The 20,833-nt window shown below is 44.7% G+C and overlaps 1 protein-coding gene across 2 annotated transcripts in view; it reads right to left on the reverse strand.

Moving 5' to 3' along the window:
- LOC126352223 (carboxylesterase 4A-like) overlaps positions 1-20,833 on the reverse strand; it is a 327,584-nt gene that overhangs the window by 209,060 nt on the left and 97,691 nt on the right. The window contains exons 1-2 of one of the 2 annotated variants that reach the window (XM_050002672.1): positions 7,963-8,074; positions 84-280 (exon numbers count right to left, since the gene is read on the reverse strand). In XM_050002672.1, coding sequence (XP_049858629.1) covers positions 84-209 — 126 coding nt within the window. In that variant the 5' untranslated portion in view covers positions 210-280; positions 7,963-8,074. Of the gene's footprint in view, positions 1-83; positions 281-7,962; positions 8,075-20,833 lie in introns of those variants that run through there. The other variant, XM_050002670.1, reaches the window with a different exon arrangement.

Below are 20,833 nucleotides of genomic sequence, written 5' to 3' on the forward strand. Positions count from 1 at the left end.
TTGGGTTTCCAGCCATTCAGAGAGCACGCTGGCCGTTGCGCTGGAGACGCAGGAGGAGCGGCTGCGGTCCACTGTGCACTCACCCCGGAGACGACGCCCTGGCGCAGCAGCACGCCCGGCTCCTGCGTCACGACCGCCATCGCCGGACCTGGCCCCACCGCCAGGCACAGGCACAGCGCCAGCCAGCACTCCGCGCGCTCAGCCGCCATCGCACATCGCTGCTTCTTTGGGTTAGCCGTAGTTGAGGCACCAACGCTCACTACCTCTCAGCAACCGGACTCTGTAAAGAACAAATGTGGCTCTGTCCTCTAGATATCAAAATACGGGAACAAGCAGCATGGTACAGGGTCAAGAAAGGCAACGTCATGAAAATAGAGAACATACTGGGAGCTTTGGCTAGGGACAAGGGAGAAATACGAAGAAGGGGTGAGGACTTATGGCAGGAATCTTGGGAAATGGATGAATCTGGCAGAAGAACCTTCGGATGCCTGCCAAATGTTAAACAAAGGTTAGACATGAGGTATTTCGAACCAACACGGGTTCTAATACATTTTCTCACTGGTCATGGGCCCTACCCGACATATCTATGTCGGTTTGGGAAAAGGGCTACACCTGAGTGTGACTGTGGCTTTTTGGAGGGCACTCCCGGCCCTGTGCTTTACGAGTGCCCCCTTTTCAATGATGTAGCAGCTACATTAAGACAACAACTTCCAAAAAACAACAAATACGACCAATAAGACATGAAGAGACTTTCTGAACTCTGAACAACTTGGCAAATGAGGTATCGCGAAAAGTTCTGACTGCATACCTGAGGGGCTTTCGCAACTAGAAACAACCACTGAACGTGTCCTAGTACCCTAATCCTGTACCGCCTGTGCGTGGACAGGTCGACTTTCAGTTGGAATCCGTCACGTGGAGGACTAGGGGGACCGGGGTACACCTATTCTTGACGTAGGTTAGTATAGTAGTTAGTAGCATTAGAAGTAGATACTAAATTATGAACCTGCAGCGACAAGCAATTTTGGCCTGCCCGGTGTCAGGGGCACGCTCATCGGGATTAGCTCGATGAGCAGGGCCTACAGTAGTAGGTTTATATCTAGGCTGACACACTGCAGGCAGTTAGGAATTAAGCAGGTAGGAAAATTAACAACTAGGTAGTCGCGTATAGGTTAACAATCGTAATCTGCCTATTAACATGTACTGTGTCTCACTGTCTGTAGCTCATAGCCGGCCGGAGTTCCAGGCGCTACAGTCTGGAACCGAGCGACCGCTACGGTCGCAGGTTCGCATTGTGCCTCGGGCATGGATGTGTGTGATGCCCTTAGGTTAGTTAGGTTTAATTAGTTCTAAGTTCTGATGACCTCAGAAGTTAAGTCGCATTGTGCTCAGAGCCATTTGAACGATTTTTTTGTAGCTCATAAATAAATATTGTAACATTGTAATAACAATAATAGCTACTGATAACATATAATATTGTATTAACATTAGGACCCACTAATCACTAAGGTGGTGGTTTAATTTGTATAACTATTATAGATGTTATTGAAATAAAGATTTAAATGATAAAAGTTAAATAAATTTTTAAGAGGGCAGGTAAGACACCTATGACGGGTAAGCACACCGGACAAGTACTTCCGGGGTTTCAGAAGACGACTGTGCGAAACCTACAAGACATACAGAAAAATTACATACAGAGGGGTCCAAAGATGTATCCACTGTTTAAAAGTCCATAACTGGCAAACTAACTTGCAGAGTTGTCTCATCTTTGGTAGTGTAATAGTTTGTAGTTCCGGCAATCGCCACACGAGCGTTGTGTTGCGTTATTTTGTTTTGTCAGATGACAGTCGCCAGATACTCAGTGTTTTGTTCTTAGTTGCACCTAGTTACTCGAGTAAACATGGCTGGCGTAAGGCTTAAATTCGATGAAAGGAAGTCAGTTTTGCAGTGGTATTTTAAGTACGAAAACACTAATGAGGCTCAACGGCAATGGCGAAATGAGTACCAAACAGAGCCACCGACACGTTTAACGAGCCGGCCGGGGTGGCTGAGCGGTTGTAGGCGCTACAGTCTGGAGCCGCGCTACCGCTACGGTCGCAGGTTCGAATCCTGCCTCTTGCATGGATGTGTGTGATGTCCTTAGGTTAGTTAGGTTGAAGTAGCTCTAAGTTCTAGGGGACTGATGACCTCAGAAGTTAAGTCCCATAGTGCTCAGCGCCATTTGAACCATTTGAAGGTTTAACGATTCGTCGCATTCGAGACAAATTTGAAGCCAAAGGCTTTGTTAAAGATGTACATAAACAACGACCTGGACGACCTGTAACAGTAAAAAGTCCAGCTAACTCCCGTCGTGTGTTAGAACAATTCAGTCGCTCACCACGGAAGTCTGTGAGACAGTGTGCGCGTGAAGCTGGAGTGAGTCGCTCAAGTGTTCGGCGAATTTTGAAGACAGCAAAGTGGAAGTGCTACATACCAGGATTGCTACACGCAATAAACGAGGACGATCCATACCGTAGAATGGAGTACTGGGAGTGGTTTACTAACATGGTGCGCAACGATGAAGAGTTTGCAGAGATGATTGTGTGGTCTGATGAGGCACAGTTCAAACTCAATGGTACAGTGAATCGCCACAATTGCATCTACTGGGCCGCCGAAAATCCGAACGCCCATGTAGACAAAGCCGTGAATTTGCCAAGAGTAAATGCGCGGTGTGGGTAGTCATACCGGGGCTTGATTGGTTCATCCTTCTTCGATATTACCGGTGAGGTGTACCTTCAGAAGCTTCAGCCATCCATTTTACCTGCTATCCGAGACTTGTATCGAGATGGAAGAGTTTACTTTCAACAAGATGGAGCCCCAGCCCACTATCAAAATCATGTTAGGGCTTATCTCGACGAAAATCTACCAGGAAGATGGATAGGCCGTAGAGGTGCTGTGGACTATCCACCACGTTCCCCAGACCTAACTCCTCTGGACTTTTACCTGTGGGGAACACTAAGGGACGTCGTTTATCGACAAAAGCCACGCACATTGGATGATCTTCGAGAATCCGTCGTACATTCATGTGCAATTATTCAACTGAACACGTTCCAGTCAGTAGTTCTTGCTGCATCGTTTGTGTGTGGATGTTAATGGTGACCATTTCGAACACTTACAGTGATATGTTTAAGTTGGACTTTTAGCTACACTTTCGCAAAAAATGAGACAACTCTATCAATTAGTTTGCAAGTTATGGACTTTTAAACAGCGGATACATTTTTTTGGACCCCTCTGTATATCAATGGATGGAGCGTCTCTACACGTTCTCACATTGCAGGTGCCCAATACGGGCCTCGTTTACTCGGAAAATGTCAATACCTGTGTCCAAGTCATTGAAACTGCTGCTGCTGGCCGAACGGCAGAAGCCTACTTTGGAAATGCGCTGGAGCCCAACGCAAGTGTCCTGACTGACACAGTCACGCGCCGTTGTGTTGCAAAACGATATGAAATGTGAGTACTGTGATTGGGAAGGCGAATGATCGACTTCGGTTTACTGGGGGAAATCTAGGGAACTGTGATGATACCATGTAGGATTTTCACTGCCTGTATTCACTTAAGACTTCCGGGCTGATAGGTCGTGGTCGATGTATAAAACTCTCCGCTGACGTTTCGTCTACGACTGCGGGAGAGGTAAAAGGTGCAGTTCGCCGATTTACCTTTGATGATGTCTCCCGCAGTCGGAGACGAAACGCCAGAGGAGAGTGTTACACATCGACGGCGGCCTATCAGCCCGAGAGTTCTAATTGCTAGGGAAGTGTGGTTCATTTGTAAAGGGAACCACATATAGGACGCTAGTGCGACATATTCTTGAGTACTGCTCGAGCGTTTGGGATTTGTACCAGGTCTGATTGAACGAAGACATCGAAGCAATTCGTATACAGACTGCTATATGTATTACTCATAGGTTCGAAAAACACGCAAGTGTAACAGAAATACTTCGGTAACTCAAATGGGAATCGCTCGAGGGTAGGCGACATTCTTTTCAAGGAACACTGTTGAGAAAATTTAGAGAACCGGCATTTGAAGCTGACGATGGAACGATTCTATTGCCTCGAACGTTCATTACGCGTAAAGACCACGAAGAGAAGATACGAGAAATCAGGGCTCGTACGGAGACATATAGACAGCCGTGTTTCCTCATTTAATTTGCGAGTAGAACACCCACGCGCCGTAAGGTGGATCGCGGAGTATATATGTAGAAGTAGATGGTGGTTGCCTATCTGCAGGCGCCAGTTACTTGGATGTGATAGTTCAGAGCCGATGATTTATCCGCATATTCTGACACGCTTGGCCCCTAGGTGTCTACTCTATAACTACACCAAGTCCTGTACTACAGATAAAAAATTTGGACAGATGCTTTTTCATCTTATTTTTCCTCTTCTGTCTTCTATTTTGCCTTGCAAGGTGGTCTTTCTAAATCATCTCCTTCTCTTGTCAGAATGTGGCCAAGGAACTGGACGTATCTTTGGCTGAAACGCGAGGAAAAACATGTGATTCTTTTATAATACAAAAATTGGGTGTTCCTTCTGTTCATGATATGCGTTGATCTTCCGCCAACCCCACATCTCTTCAGTCTGATTTTCTTGATGTTTATCTCAATTTCAAAACTTGGAAAGAATCTTCAGTCTGGTATACAGGTCACTAAGTTCTTCCTCAGTTCCTGCAATGAGGGTAGATTCATCCGGAAAGCGTAGGTTGTTGATTTTTCCAACTGACACTTGAAATTCCACCACTGCAGCCATATGAATGGAAAATTATACATATAAAAACACGGAATGTGGAACTGGAAGAATTTCACGCATAATAACTTTCAAAGTGCGATAAGTCGCTAATCTGCTGCACGTAGTAACTTAGAATTCGATGTTTCTCGGGACTCTTGCAATTTGGTGTACTAGGAAGACATTTCACCGTCCTAGATTTTTGTTTGATCAGCCCTCACTGTTTGAAGCGACCCGCCACGCATTCTTCTCCTATGCAAGCCACTTCATCTCAGAGTAGCACTTGCAACCTACATCCTCAATGAGTTGATGGATGTATTCCAATCTCTGTCTTCCTCTACAGTTTCTACCCTCTACTGCCCCCTCTAGTATCATGAAAGTTGTAACAGATGTCTTATCATACGGTCCTTTCTTCTTGCCCGTGTTTTCCATATGTTCCTTTTATCTCTGATTCTGCGGAGAACCTCCTCATTCCTTACCTTATGAGTCAACCTAATTTTCAACATTCCTCTGTAGCACCACATCTCGAATACTTTGATTCTTTTCTGTTTCGGTTTACCTACAGTCCATGTCTCACTGACATACACTGCTGTGCTTCAAACGTACATTCTCAGAAATTTATTTCTCAAATTAAGACCTGTATTTCATTCTAACAGACTTCTCTTGGCTAGGAATGCCCTTTTTGCCAGTAGTAGGCTGCTTTTTGTGTCCTTCTTGCTCTGCCCGTCATGGGCTATTTTGTTGTCTAGGTTGTAGGATTCCTTAACTTCACCTACTTCGTGACCACCAATCTCATTTCTACTACCTCTCATTATTTTCGTCTTTCTTCGATTTAGTCTCAATCCATATTCTATTCTCATAAGACTGTTCATTGCACTGAACACATTCAGTAATTTTTTTTCACTTTTATTGAGGATAGCAATATCATCAGTGAATCTTATCATTGATATCCTTTCATCTTCAATTTTAATCCCACTCTTGATCCTTTCATTGATTTCCTTCATGATTTCTTCGATATATAGGTTGAACAATAGTTTACCTGCACTTACCGTTATTTTTCTCAGAATTAAGAACATCTTGCACCATTTTACTTTGTGGAACTCTTTTTCCAGGTCGACAGATCCAATGAACGTGTCTTGAATTTTCTTCAGTCTTGCTCCCATTATCAGCAGCAACGTCAGAACTGACTCTCTAATGCCCTATACCTTTCCTAAAGCCAAACTGACCGCCATCTAACGATACTCAACTCCCTTTTCCATTCTTCTGTGTACTATTCTTGTCAGCAACTTGAATTCATGAATTGTTAAGCTGTTTGTACGATATTTGTTGAAATTTTTGGCTCTTGCTGTCCTCAGAGTTCTGTGGATGAAATTTTTCCGGAAGTCCTATGGTATATTGCCAGTTTCAAACATCCTAATGTTCGCCACCGCCAGCTTGTCTCGTCTCGCGGTGCAAGTGTCAGGAAGCTGTTCCCTTGGAAGACGACGGGTTCGGGCCTTCCCATCGGCATTACGAAGAAGGTATCGTGATCCATCAGACCGCGCAACTCCGTGCCTCTGCGCCAACGTCCAGTGCCGACGATGACGTTCCCATTTCGGTCGTAGTTGCCGAAGTTGTGGTCTTAACATTGGCGCGTGCATATATTATCGGCTGCAGGGGATCATCTTTAGGGAGGTCCGTTGCACTCTGGCTCAGACACACATATACTGTACCCAGCATTAAAGTCTCTGCCACCTGTAGTGATTTACCAGTCTGTACAACCTAAGACGTCCAACATCTGTAATAAGGGGTGGCCACCCAAACCCACGACGTCTAGACGTTCAAATGGTTCAAATGGCTCTGAGCAAAAGCTTCTGAGGTCATCAATTCCCTAGAACTTAGAACTACTTAAAGCTAACAAACCTAAGGACATCAGACACATCCATGCTCGAGGCAGGATTCGAACCTGCGAAAGTAGCGGTGGCGCGGTTCCAGACTGAAGCGCCTAGAACCACTCGGCCACCCACCGGCCGGCACGTCTAGACGTGGTTTCACCTTGCTTTCGTCGCATATTGAAGACGCTCGCCATAGCACTCCGTGAACAACTGACAAGTTGTGCAGTTTCCGAAATACTTGTGCCGAGCCTTACATCTACATCTACATGATTACTCTGCAATTCACATTTAAGTTCTTGGCAGAGGGTTCATCGAACCACAATCATACTATCTCTCTACCATTCCACTCCCGAACAGCGCGCAGGAATAACGAACACCTAAACCTTTCTGTTCGAACTCTGATTTCTCTTATTTTATTTTGGTGATCATTCCTATCTATGTAGGTTCGGCTCAACAAATTATTTTCGCTTTCGGAAGAGAAAGTTGGTGACTGAAATTTCGTAAAAAGATCTTGCCTCCACGAAAAACGTCTTTGCTGTAATGACTTCCATCCCAATTCGCGTATCATATCTGCCACACTCTCTCCCCTATTACGTGATAATACAAAACGAGCTGCCCTTTTTTGAACCCTTTCGATGTCCTCCGTCAATCCCACCTGGTAAGGATCCCACACCGCACAGCAATATTCTAACAGAAGACGAACGAGTGTAGTGTAAGCTGTCTCTTTAGTGGACTTGTTGCATCTTCTAAGTGTCCTGCCAATGAAACGCAACCTTTGGCTCGCCTTCCCCACAATATTATCTACGTGGTCTTTCCAACTGAAGTTGTTCGTAATTTTAACACTCACGTACTAAGTTGAATTGACAGCCTTGAGAGTTGTACTATTTATCGAGTAATCGAATGCAACGGATTTCATTTGGAACTCATGTGGATCACCTCACATTTTTCATTATTTAGCGTCAACTGCCAACTGCCACACCATACAGCAATCTATGGTCCACCACAATCTGCCCTCGGCCATATAGATGCGTCTTCTTAGTAGCTGTCATTCCTCGCCAGGTGACGCTGCTGTGACCTGGACGGGTTTATATCGATAGTAGGTCGGTACTCATAATGTTCTGGCTGATCAGCGTACATGGACGCGTGCCGCTGCACAGTGAGCCATGACAGGCTGGCTGGGCAGGTAAGCGTACGACGATCACCCTGGCGGCGAAAATGTGTTTGTCAAAATACTTGTTGTCACTACTGTATGTTGGCGATAACAAGTCGGTCTGAGTATCTGTATGCTCACTTCATAATTGATATTCCCCCTATAGTCACAAGGCACTACTTACAGTCTCACTCTGGCATATCTCTGTCCACGTGTCTCGTTACGTTAATGAAGAGCTGTACCAGTCTAGAGCACACAGGACTAACTTGTGTCCCGAGGAGTCAGCCGCCCGTTGTCCGCAGGGCAGAGACGGCGGTCCCCCTGCAGTGGTTGGTGGGAGCCGCGCACGGACCAATGGGCGCCGGCGCACAGTGGAGAGAGTGAAACTTGGCGCGGCCCGTTAGGCGGCCGTCGGCGCATGCGCACACGCTCCGCAGATGAAAGCGCGCCGCGGCCCGCTTCCGCCCGCGCCTCGCAGCGGCGTCCCGTCCCAGCGGCGCATAATGAGGCCTCACCTCTCACCCGCAGCCCGGACAACGACCCGCTGACTCCAATTAACGTGGCGCATCCCGCAGCCGCCGGCTGTGACTGACACGTGACACACAGGCGCGCTGAGGCTCCGGGCACAACTTCGGGCGCCGTGCAACACGGGTGCTGCGGCAATCGAGCGGAGTACACCTCCTCCCAGGTTCTGTTTAGGGAGGGGCACTTACTTGCAGGCTAAATTTTAGAAGCGCTCTATCTCACGAGGACAACACGGCGAATGCCATCATGCGATTGCCCAGAAACTTCGCTCATTGGAATAGTAGTCAAAATAAGCGGACACTCGACTGTTTCTGAAAAAACGACGTTCAAAGTTTTCAGGTATTTTCGAGGTACTTTAGATGCCTGTTACTGCGCGATATTGTCAGGCGAAATGGTGACTGATAGGTTAGTGTGGCAGATTCGTAATTTTGCTCTCCGTCTTCTAAACCCGAATATTGATTTTATTTTGATCAAAAATGGCTCTGAGCACTATGGGACTTAACTTCTGAGGTCATCACCCCCTTAGGACTTAGAACTACTTAAACCTAACTAACCTAAGGACATCACACACATCCATGCCAGATGCAGGATTCGAACCTGCGATCGTAGTGGTCGCGCGGTTCCAGACTGTAGCGCCTAGAACCGCTCGGCCTCTCCGGTCGGCTTATTTTTATCCTTTCCATTTATCTACCCATGTCCGTAGAAGACTGCTGCACGAATTTTTCTTATCAAATTAAGGGATAAAAGTATGTTATATATAACATACAATTAAGACTGGGTTTCACGATACGTGTCACACATTTATTATAAAATACTGGGTAGTCTCATAAGTTCGTTCGCTTTTCGTTACAGTGCAATCACGAAGAACGCCTGGGAACACACCTTCCCACAGCACAGTTACGACAGGGTGGTTGCCGGCCTGTCTACTTGCACACTTCACAGCCAAAGTCGTGCGCAGTATAACCAAATAAGGCGAATCAGTTTGTAAATAAACTGCTTATTTTCCTGCAGTATACACCATTATTTTCGACAATGTCTTATCATTTCTCTAGAAGGTTATAAACGCTGCTCTACCAAAATGCGGAGTTTTTCAGGTGTATGAACTTGTCGATGTTCAGTCTGCAGCCCTCCAAGAACATGAGACGTTTGTCATTCAAGAAACTCTGCAGGGAGCAGAATAGATGAAAGTCTGAAGGGGCAATGTCTGGCGAGTACGACGGTCGGGGTAACTTGTTGCGCTCAGTGGAATGCATCTCTCGACAGGTCACCATAGAGGTGTGTGGGATGTCAAAGCAAACACCTTTCAGCTGTCTAGTTTCCAAACTTATTTTATTCGGCTACCAGCTACCATCTTCAGGCCCCTGGCCAATGCTTGGGAAGACTGAACCTCGGTTCTGGTCAAAACGTGACACGTGCTGATAAGCTACGCTCGTCGTCACTATTATTTCTCAGTTTACTTTGGAGCCTAGTGTTACGTTCTTCACACGCCATTATTGTCACAATATTTCACACGATAACACAGAAAAGCACAATTTGAAGAGCAAAATAAGAAAACACATTAACATACCACTGAAAATAATATCTAGTTAATTGCAAGCGCAGCTGCGAAATACTTGGTGCAAATATACACGCATGCCACAACTGTTTTGCTGTACAACAATGAAAAACTACAACTACAAAGGAAATTCTCTCTATGATTACGCGCTAGCAATAAACAATAGCTACACTAATTACACAAACGACAAGAAAAAAATCAGAAGATTCCAGTGCGGTATCCTCGGCTAAGGGTCGACGTATGAAACATACCCTTAGAAAAATTATTTAATTGCTATGCTGGTAAATCCCTTACGTTATTTGATTTACAAACAGCTAAGCAGAACTGAACGTACTCAGACATTTCGCTCTTTACCTATTCTGATCAACACTAAACTGACGCACAGCAAATTTTTACACTCCGCGCTTTCCTCCACTACTAAATTAATGATCCCTTGTTGCCTCTGAACGTGTCTTACCAACCGAACCGTTCTAGTCAAGTTGTGCCACAAATTCCTCTTCTCCCCAATTCTATTCAGTACCTCCTCATTAGTTACGTGATGTACGTATCTAATCTTCAGCATTCTTCTGTGGCACCGCACTTCGAAAGCTTCTATTCTCTTCTTGTCTAAACTATTTATCGTCCATGTTTCACTTCCATACGTGGCTGCACTCCAACAAATACTTTCAGGAAAAACTTCCTGACACTAATATCTATACTCGATGTTAACAATTTTCTCTTCTTCTAAAACGCTTTCCTTGCCGTAGCCAGTCTAAAGGTATGTGGTCTGGCGTTGTCGTTGTGAAAGGCGACATCCTGTCCCAAGTCCAGGCGTTTCCCATCAATGGCTTCCTTGAGACGATCCAACTGCGAACAGTATCTTTCGGAAGTGATAGTACCATTCGGATGAAGTTCGTAGTGCAGGAGGCCTTTCCAATCAAACACCATCTGCTTGGAACTACCGGTCCCGGGCGCAGCCCTGGCTTAGGAACGCATAGTAATGGCTGCCCTGTCTTGCTCCACGATTTACTCTTCGGGTGTTTTCGTACACGATCCACTTCTTATCTCCAGTTATCAACAGATCCAAGAAAGGGGTATTTCGATTGCGTCGCAATAAGGATGGACAGGTGCTGATCTAATCCGCTTCAGTGACTTTATGAGAAACTCATACATCACGAATATTTACGTAACCAAGTTCCTGGCTACAGCAGCACTAGCGAATTGAGCTCCAGTGTCAACACCTCTGTCGTCATTCGTGAATTGATGACTATCATGTCATTAAGCCGATCCGTGTCAATAACCCTTGCCCATACAGAACGAGGTTTTTCTGTTGGGGAGAAATTCCTAGCCTGAAATTGTCAAAATCACCTCTGACATGAGCCGCTAGTGTATCGTCCACGAATACAACACAAGTCTTCTGCCGGCATTGTGAGGCGGTTTTCTCCTTACAATAGCAAAACAGCATGCGATGTCTGAAATGTTCCGTCTTGTGTTCCACAGCTTGTAAACATACGTGCATGCTGTTCCATGCAGCACCAGGCACAAACACACACTGACATATGCAATGGTGCATGAGTTTGTCGACCTCTACGTCGTAGGGGCGGTTAGGCAACCTTGTTACCCTGGAGGCACCGCGGATGCAGGGTTTGCATTCGCTATAGATGGAACGCGCGAGCGAAACAGCAGACTTATAAGACAACCAAATATGTGTATGTGGCTGACACGCGACGCTCACCGGCACCAGCAGCTCCAGGCACAGCTTCTGGCGCCGCGCAGCAGGCACTACACCGGCTCCCAGGTTGTGTTCAGAGAGAGACGCGTCTCGGCAGGCTACGTTCTAGACATATTCTACCTTAATATTTTCTAGAAACGTTTGTTCAACCGTGGTAAGAACTTTGGGAAACAAAAAAAGAGAGAAAAAAGAACCAGTCCATGGAAATCGCTTAGCAGAGGCTAACAAGGTGAGGCCACGACGTTTGGAACTCGGATCTACTGCAAACTCCGTACACTCCTATTACTCCTTGAGGACAACAACATGTGTCAGCAGAAGCGCGTACTTCTCAAGCGTTATTGAGAAAATCGCAAGATAATTTCGGTCGTCAAATACACTCCTGGAAATGGAAAAAAAACCACATTGACACCGGAGTGTCAGACCCACCATACTTGCTCCGGACACTGCCAGAGGGCTGTACAAGCAATGATCACACGCACGGCACACCGGACACACCAGGAACCGCGGTGTTGGCCGTCGAATGGCGCTAGCTGCGCAGCATTTGTGCACCGCCGCCGTCAGTGTCAGCCAGTTTGCCGTGGCATACGGAGCTCCATCGCAGTCTTTAACACTGGTAGCATGCCGCGACAGCGTGGACGTGAACCGTATGTGCAGTTGACGGACTTTGAGTGAGGGCGTATAGTGGGAATGCGGGAGGCCGGGTGGACGTACCGCCGAATTGCTCAACACGTGGGGCGTGAGGTCTCCACAGTACACCGATGTTGTCGCCAGTGGTCGGCGGAAGGTGCACGTGCCCGTCGACCTGGGACCGGACCGCAGCGACGCACGGATGCACGCCAAGACCGTAGGATCCTACGCAGTGCCGTATGGGACAGCACCGCCACTTCCCAGCAAATTAGGGACACTGTTGCTCCTGGGGTATCTGCGAGGACCATTCGCAACCGTCTCCATGAAGCTGGGCTACGGTCCCGCACACCGTTAGGCCGTCTTCCGCTCATGCCCCAACATCGTGCAGCCCGCCTCCAGTGGTGTCGCGACAGGCGTGAATGGAGGGACGAATGGAGACGTGTCGTCTTCAGCGATGAGAGTCGCTTCTGCCTTGGTGGCAATGATGGTCGTATGCGTGTTTGGCGCCGTGCAGGTGAGCGCCACAATCAGGACTGCATACGACCGAGGCACACAGGGCCAACACCCGGCATCATGGTGTGGGGAGCGATCTCCTACACTGGCCGTACACCTCTGGTGATCGTCGAGGGGACACTGAATAGTGCACGGTACATCCAAACCGTCATCGAACCCATCGTTCTACTATTCCTAGACCGGCAAGGGAACTTGCTGTTCCGACAGGACAATGCACGTCCGCATGTATCCCGTGCCACCCAACGTGCTCTAGAAGGTGTAAGTCAACTACCCTGGCCAGCAAGATCTCCGGATCTGTCCCCCATTGAACATGTTTGGGACTGGATGAAGCGTCGTGTCACGCGGTCTGCACGTCCAGCACGAACGCTGGTCCAACTGAGGCGCCAGGTGGAAATGGCATGGCAAGCCGTTGCACAGGACTACATCCAGCATCTCTACGATCGTCTCCACGGGAGAATAACAGCCTGCATTGCTGCGAAAGGTGGATATACACTGTACTAGTGCCGACATTGTGCATGCCCTGTTGCCTGTGTCTATGTTCCTGTGGTTCTGTCAGTGTGATCATGTGATGTGTCTGACCCCAGGAATGTGTCAATAAAGTTTCCCCTTCCTGGGACAATGAATTCACGGTGTTCTTATTTCAATTTCCAGGAGTGTATATACCTGTGCGTGGCCATTTTTACCACGAAGCGGCGGCAGCCGAGTGGTTAGCATTCAAGTCCCGGAGTCACTGGATCGATGGATCGAGTCCCGGTTGTCAGTTTTTCAAATTTCTAAGACACTAATTTTCTTTACTATTTATATTACAATTGATGTAATGGGAAAAATACGTGTAATTGGATGAACTTTTATTAAATTTACAGTCTTATTTGGCAATCTACAAACTTTTACTGTCACAAATAATATAATATTCGTAACTATCGACTAGTAAATGAGGAAACGCATAAAGTGATACAGAAAATGTATCCTTGTGCGTGATTTGAGAACTCCCTTATACGTGGGAGGAGCCCTAAACGACATGTTACCTCTAAGTTTTGACCGGCAGAGGCTTCTTTCGAAAGTTGTACAATTAATCGTCACTTTAGACATTACAAGCAAAAGTTGCAGGATGGTATTTTTCGTAAAAACATGGAAAACAAAGTTAAACGGCACCAGCTGAATAAATGCTATGTTTCCGCATACGCAAGGTCTTTTGAGGTTTTCCGTGCAAAAAAAAAAACCTCGTTTTCAGAAACCTCTCTTTCAGACGGTAATTTGGAAGCAAAACATGCATAACGCAGCATTTCCTTAAATATCGCGCTGATAAGTGCCCATGCAGTATCTACAGTATTTTACTAGCGTTTTCGCGAGAGCAATTTCTCTTTCTCTTTTGATTAAATAAGAAAAATTTTGAGGATACGGACAAGCATACATTTTCAGTATCAATTTATGCGGTTGGTCGTTTACTAGTCGATAGTTATGAATATTATATTATTTGTGACAATACAAATTTGTAGACTGCCAAATAACACTGTAAATTTAATAAAAGTTCATCCGATCACACGTATTTTTCTCATTATATAAATTGTAATATAAATAGTAAAGAAAAACACTGTGTTAGAAATGAAAAAAAAAACTGACGGATGGCACTCGATTCATCGATCCAACGATTACGGGGCTTGAACGCCAACCACCTTTTTTTTTTGTATCGTTCGTTGCGTTTGGTCTGGGCGGACGTCACAGGACACCCGTTCAAGTTGATCGTTCTTTCCTTTACTCAGTTTTTTTATTACAGAGGGCTAGCGACAGAAATTATCTTGCGATATTCTCAATAACGCTTGAGAAGTACGCGCTACTGCTTACACATTTTGTTGTCCTCATGGATTACTACGAGTGTAGGAAATTTGCAGTAAATCCGAGTTCCAAACGTCGTGGCCTCCCCTTGTAAGTGTAAAGATTACACCACATCGGAAATTATGAAATAGGCAGGTAATGGAAATGTAGGGGAACATCGTGGAAATCTTTGAAAGGAAGAGAATTCTATGGTAAGAACATTTAGAACAAATGGATGATAACAGATGACCAATGAAACGAGGTTTGTTGCACAGAAAACGGGTGACAGATGCCACGCAAGCTGTGGGTTTCAAGTATCTCTAAATGGACACTGGAAAAACTATAAACATACAGTAATGTAATTGAGAAACATCTGCCTTAAACAAGTGACTTACATGCAGGGTGTCCCAGGAGGAATGATCAACGTTCAGGGATATGACAGGAATGATGAGTTGAGAGAAAAACGTGTATTAAGCATGGGATCTAAAACGAATCTCTTAAGAACTATGAGCACTCTTCATCCTAGATCCTGTGCAAGAAATCTGTTCCACTGAAAGGCTACTGCTTCATTTCTTTTTATGAGGAAGTAGTATGGACCGAAACAAACAAAAAATTGGCTAGTAAAAGCAGCCTGTAAAATGCGTACTTTAACATATATGAACAACTGTTCAGTTCCAGATTAGTTTCACAGTGGCGATGACGAACAAGTGATAATAGCTTTTAAGATACACACTTCAGAGCACATGTTTACTGGAGGTTTCTACCTTTATTTGGTCCATACTGGTACCTCCTATCTAAATATGGAAAGCAAAGAGCTTGCAGTATTGAAGATGACAACCGTTCATATCTCTCGAGGTACACATTTAAATGTGGTGTCTTGTACTGACACCACCCTAAAAGCGATCCAAAGTTGGGAACAGAATAGCAAGTTCCCATCCAATGCCGACTGCAATCGTGCGGGATCAAGTGTACCCAATGGCGTGCATCCACTGAGCCACGTCTGCAGCGGCTCTGGACTGCAAGTGCCGTCTGCTGCCACAATATACGAGGGTTGCCCAGAAAGTAAGTTTCGATCTGTCGCTAAATGGAAACCACAGTGAAAATCAGAAACATTTTATTTGCAAGATTTAGCTACATTTTCCAGACACTTCTCTACATAGTCACCGCTTCAACTTAGACATTTGTCGGAGCTTCAAACCAAATTTCCAACACCATCGTCATAGAAGGCAGCCGCCTGTGCTTTCCGATAATTTTCTACCCTGGTCTATAGAGCGTAGCCTGCGCCAAAGTGTTGTCTTCTTATCCAGCGTTTCATGTGAACGGAGATTATACTCAGGACGAGCCAATTAGGGTTGTGTTGTGGGTGATCGAACACTTTCCATCGAAAAGGCTGTAGGAGCGTCTTCACTGCCCCTGCAGAGTGCGGCTGAGAATTGCCATGAAGAAGGTAGCGTGCGATAGTTGTGTTAGGTGGGTTGCATTCCTTAAGGCGAAGCCTCTCAGAGGGCCCTCCACCTTGGCGGTAGACGTCTTTGTCCTTCACCTTTACTCGCTCACAGTGCGCTCACAACTGAAAAGAGCGCCTTGATGCGATCGACGGTCATTCTAGAGACACTACCCAACACACCTTTGCAGGATTTCATCCGGTTTTCACTGTGGTGTCCATTTCGCAACCGACCGGAACTTACTTTCTAAGGATAACCCTCGTAGGACGACCGGCTGCAGCCATTGAACCCACTTGCACTTGGAGTGTCTTTGATATGACACCATTGTTCGTGCTTAGAACAGCGAGCCTCATCCTAGTTGATATTGTGGAAGCTGGACTCTGTATCTTGCTGCAATATTTGTATTGACGCTTTATACACTTGGAGAAATATAAATTAAATAAGTCTTCTGTTTACTGTGTTAACTTCTTCGCTAATCATTTCTTCTCCTCTCCAGCTTTGCTACAACGATAGTTTCCGCACCAGTCTGTAGCCCACCTGTCCTAACCGTTGTTTACTTCACTTTTTCGCTTCGCATTATCATTCTTGCCATATGCATGAATAGTGACCATTGCTCCTCGAAAACTCTCTATATTATTATGATTATTTGGAAATGGACCTCGTTGGATCGCTCACTGCTTTTAGAGTCGTTTTTCTGAGCTACTATATGGCTTTCACTCTCTCTCCAGCCGTAGTTTCTCTTTTTTCTGTCCACTTATTTTCGAGCTTCTTCTGTGGCTGCAGTATCCAAGAGTTTACCTTTGACTAAACCGATACACATCTATTACTTCCACAGTTACCCTTGAGCTTTCTCGAAGTCCTTTTTAACATGTTAAATCCATGGTATATTCTTTTAGTTTACTATATACAGCGTGCTTCAGGTGGTCCTAACGATAGGTTTTATGCAACCTGCAACGCATTCGAAACCCACACTCGAGATTGTCAACTTCTCTCGCTCCTTTTGTGTAAACTATCAGTCCTACAGAAAAATGAAGAGAACCGTTTTGTAGGATATTTAATGTAGCCAAATTTTATACTGGGTTACTTCTTTTTTAGCTGGAGGTTACGGTCTTCAGTTTATTCAAGAAAAATGCGTTTGGTGGTCACTTTTTTACGTTTTCTTGAATACTTAGAAAACTGAAGCCTCCAGCGATAACGAATTCCAGTTCAGAATTTAACTAGATTAAAGCTGCTACGAAAAGGTCCTGTTGACTTTTTTTCTGTAGGGCTGATAGGTTGCATGCAGCGAGCGAGAGAATGTCAAAATATTGCACGTGGTATTTGAAGGCGTTGTGGACAGCATAAAACCTATAGGCAGCGGCAGCTGAATTGCCCTGTATATTAAATCATGTTCGGAAGCCACACTGTTGAGAGACTTTGAAGTCGTCTGTAAATTTTTCGCTCTTCATTTTTTTAATGCGTGTTGCCAGGTTTGATTATTTCTCTTTTGTTTTACGGCATTTCTGCCTGTATCCGTCATTCGTTTTTAGTGGGCCATGAATTTTCCTCATAATGCGATAGTTCTTCTTTCGTCATCCCTTTTAGCTCCGAAAATTTTCCCGAAATTTTGTTTTCAAATACTCGAAACGGCTTTTCATTTTGCACAGTGAGAGACCAAGTCTCACATCCATACAGCATAACTGGTAGAATAATAGTTTTGTATATTCTAATCTTTCAATTCATAGACAATAACCTATTCAGTGAGAAGTAGCACGCATTTCTAGCCCGTCATCTCTTCTTCAGTTTGGATTCAATCTCATTTCTCGAAGTGATGTCCACGGCTAGATACTTAAATGTGTTCACTTTTTCTAACTGCATGTCTCCAACTCTTAACTTTTCCTGATCTATTACTGTTGACATTCTAGTAGTAACCAGCTATTTAGTTTTGTCTTCACTTATCCTTAGACCTACATCTTCACTAGCCTTGATTAACGCATTCGCATTTGCTGTTACAAATTCTTTCCTGTCGCTAATGATGTTTAGATCATCTGCATACCCTAATATATTAATATTTCCATTTAACTCCACACCCTCAGAATTATCTGCTACCATTCGTACAATATATTCTAAGACTAAATTATAAATTAGCGGACACAGGGCATATCCCTGCTTAAGTCCGTTCTTTGGAAACTACAAGAAAATGATCAGAATCGCAGTCTGCTCCCATGAAAGTCCTAACATTTTCTATATTAGTGTGCCATCTCTGGTTTCCAGCAATGAAAAGAAATAATATAATACCAATGAAGACTTCTAGCATCCTTCCCATTCATCCTAAACAGCCTATTAGAATTTGATAACAGCTATGTCTGCAAGTATATAAGAAACAAATTTTTCTCATTCAGCAGTAAACAAAAACAACCTCAAGATGGTTGCTTGCAACAGGCACCGAAACGTCGGTAGTTTTTATATATTTTGACAATGCGATCACAAACCCAGAACAATTTTATTGACTTGACAATGGCCGCGGGAGCCTACGTTTATAGTTTTAGAAAGTTCGTGTTAATATCTAAACTCCTCATTGATTGAAATACTGAACTCATGCATTTCAAACTAACCAGCATGATTTACACGCCGTTCTCGTGTCAGCTTTCGTGCTCTGAGTAATGTTAAATATTCAATAGCTTTGAAGTTATTGGAGTCTCAATGAAAACGCTTCCCGAAGCGTTATTGGGACCCTCCAAACCCGCGTTGGGCACGACCTCATGCGGGCACAGGGTGATCACCAAGTTGACAGGAGACCCACCCAGAGCAGGGCACCCACAGCGCCACGCCCCACTACAAGGCGGGGATCCAGGACACCGAGGCGGCAGCGGCACAAGCAGGTGTTCTGTCGTCTGCAGGTCCGCCTAAGCAACGTTTGACTGCACGTTCGTTTTTATGTTCTAATGTTGTTTCTGTGACTTAATGCCAGAACATCCAAGGTCAAAAACATCTTATTTGTGGTTATCGATTATTGAGATTTATAGGAACGTTCCAGTGCCATTAATAGGGTTTGTGTTTTACAGTGAAGTAACAAATGTCGTGGGATAACTATAACTGATTTTATGCGACCCGGCACAAATTCCTCTCCTGTGCCAAACTCTTAATCTCGGAGTAGCACTCTCAACCGACGGCTTCAATTATTTGTTGGATATATTCTAATCTCTGTTTTCCTACACAGTTTATACCCTCTACGGCCCCTTCTTGCATCATGGAAGTTATTCCCTGACTTCTTTAACATATGTCCTACCATCCTGCCCTTCTTCCTGTCACTTTTTTCCATGTACCTTTATTGCTCGCCCATTCTCCGGAGAACCCCGTCACTTCTTACCTTATTAGTACACCTAATTTTCAACGTTCTTCTGTATCACCACATCTCAAATGCTGCCATTTTCTCCTTTTCCGGTTTTCCCACAGTGCATGTTTCACTACGTACTTCAAACGTACTTTCTCAGAAATTACTTCCACAAATTGAGGCCTGCGTTCGATATTGGTAGACTTCCCTTCACCGTGAATGCTCGTTTTGCCAGTCATAGTGTGCTTTTTATGTCCTCCTTGCTACGTCCCTCATGGGTTATTTTGCTGCCTAGGTAGCAGAATTCCTTAACTTCATCTATGTCATGATCACCAATCCTGGTGTTACCTATCATGCTGTTCTCATTTCTGCTACTTCTCTTTACATTCGTCGTTCATCGATTTAGTCTCAGTTCGTATTCTGCACTCATTAGGCATTCCGATCAGCAGATCTAATTCCGCTCTTGACTCTTTATTATATTTCGTCATTGCTTCTTCGATGTATAGATTAGCCACTGAGGGAGAAAGACTGCCTCCCTGTCTTACACTCCTTTTAATCCGAGCACTTGTTTCTTGGTCTTCCACTCTTATTGTCTCTCTTGGCTTTTGTGCAAGTTGTGTATTACCCCCTTTCCCTATAGCTTACCTATAGTTCTGTCAGAATTTCGAACAACTTGCACCATTTGACCTTGTCGGACGCTCTCTGCAGGTAAAAAAAAATTCCTATGAACGAGTCTTGATTTTTCATAGTCTAGTTTCCATTATCAACTGCAACGTCGGAAGTGCCTTTCTGGTACCTTTACGTTTCCTAAGGCCGAGCGGATCGTCATCTAACATATCCTCAATATTCTTTTCCATATTTCTATCGGTTATTCTTGCCATCAAGAGCCGTTAAGGTGATAATTCTTGCGCTTGTTGGCTCTTGAAATCCTCGGAATTGTGTGCATAATATTTTTCCGGAAGTCGAATGGTATGCTGCCAGCCTCATACAATCTACACACCAACATAATAGTCGTTTTGTTGTCAATTCCTCCAATGATTTTAGAAAATCCAATGGAATATTTTCTGTCCCTTCTGCCTTATTCGATCTTAAGCCTACCAATGCTCTTTCATATTCTGATTCTAATACTGAATCCCCTATCTCTTCTAAATCCACTCGTTTCTTCTTCTATCACATCAGAAAAATCTTTCCCCTCATAGATGCCTTCAATATACTCTTCACACCTATCCGTTCTCTTCGTTGCATTTAAGAGCGAAATTCCCATTGCACTCTTAATGTTGCCATCCTTGCTTTTAATTTCACCGAAGGTTGTTTTGCCTTTTCCATATGCTGAAACAGTACTTTCGATTATCGTTTCGTTTTCAATTTCTTCACATGTTTCATGCAGCCATTCGCCTTCCATACACTTTCTATTTATTTCACTTCTAAGTGACTTGTATTTCTGAATTTACTTGCTGCCTCTAGAATTATCCATAATTTGCGAAAGTATTGCCAATGCAGGAGATCATGCACGAACTGGGCCCTCGATTATGCCCCATAAACGTTCTATGGGAT

The sequence above is a fragment of the Schistocerca gregaria genome, chromosome 1, assembly GCF_023897955.1.
Source record: "Schistocerca gregaria isolate iqSchGreg1 chromosome 1, iqSchGreg1.2, whole genome shotgun sequence".
Classification (NCBI taxonomy): domain Eukaryota; kingdom Metazoa; phylum Arthropoda; class Insecta; order Orthoptera; family Acrididae; genus Schistocerca; species Schistocerca gregaria.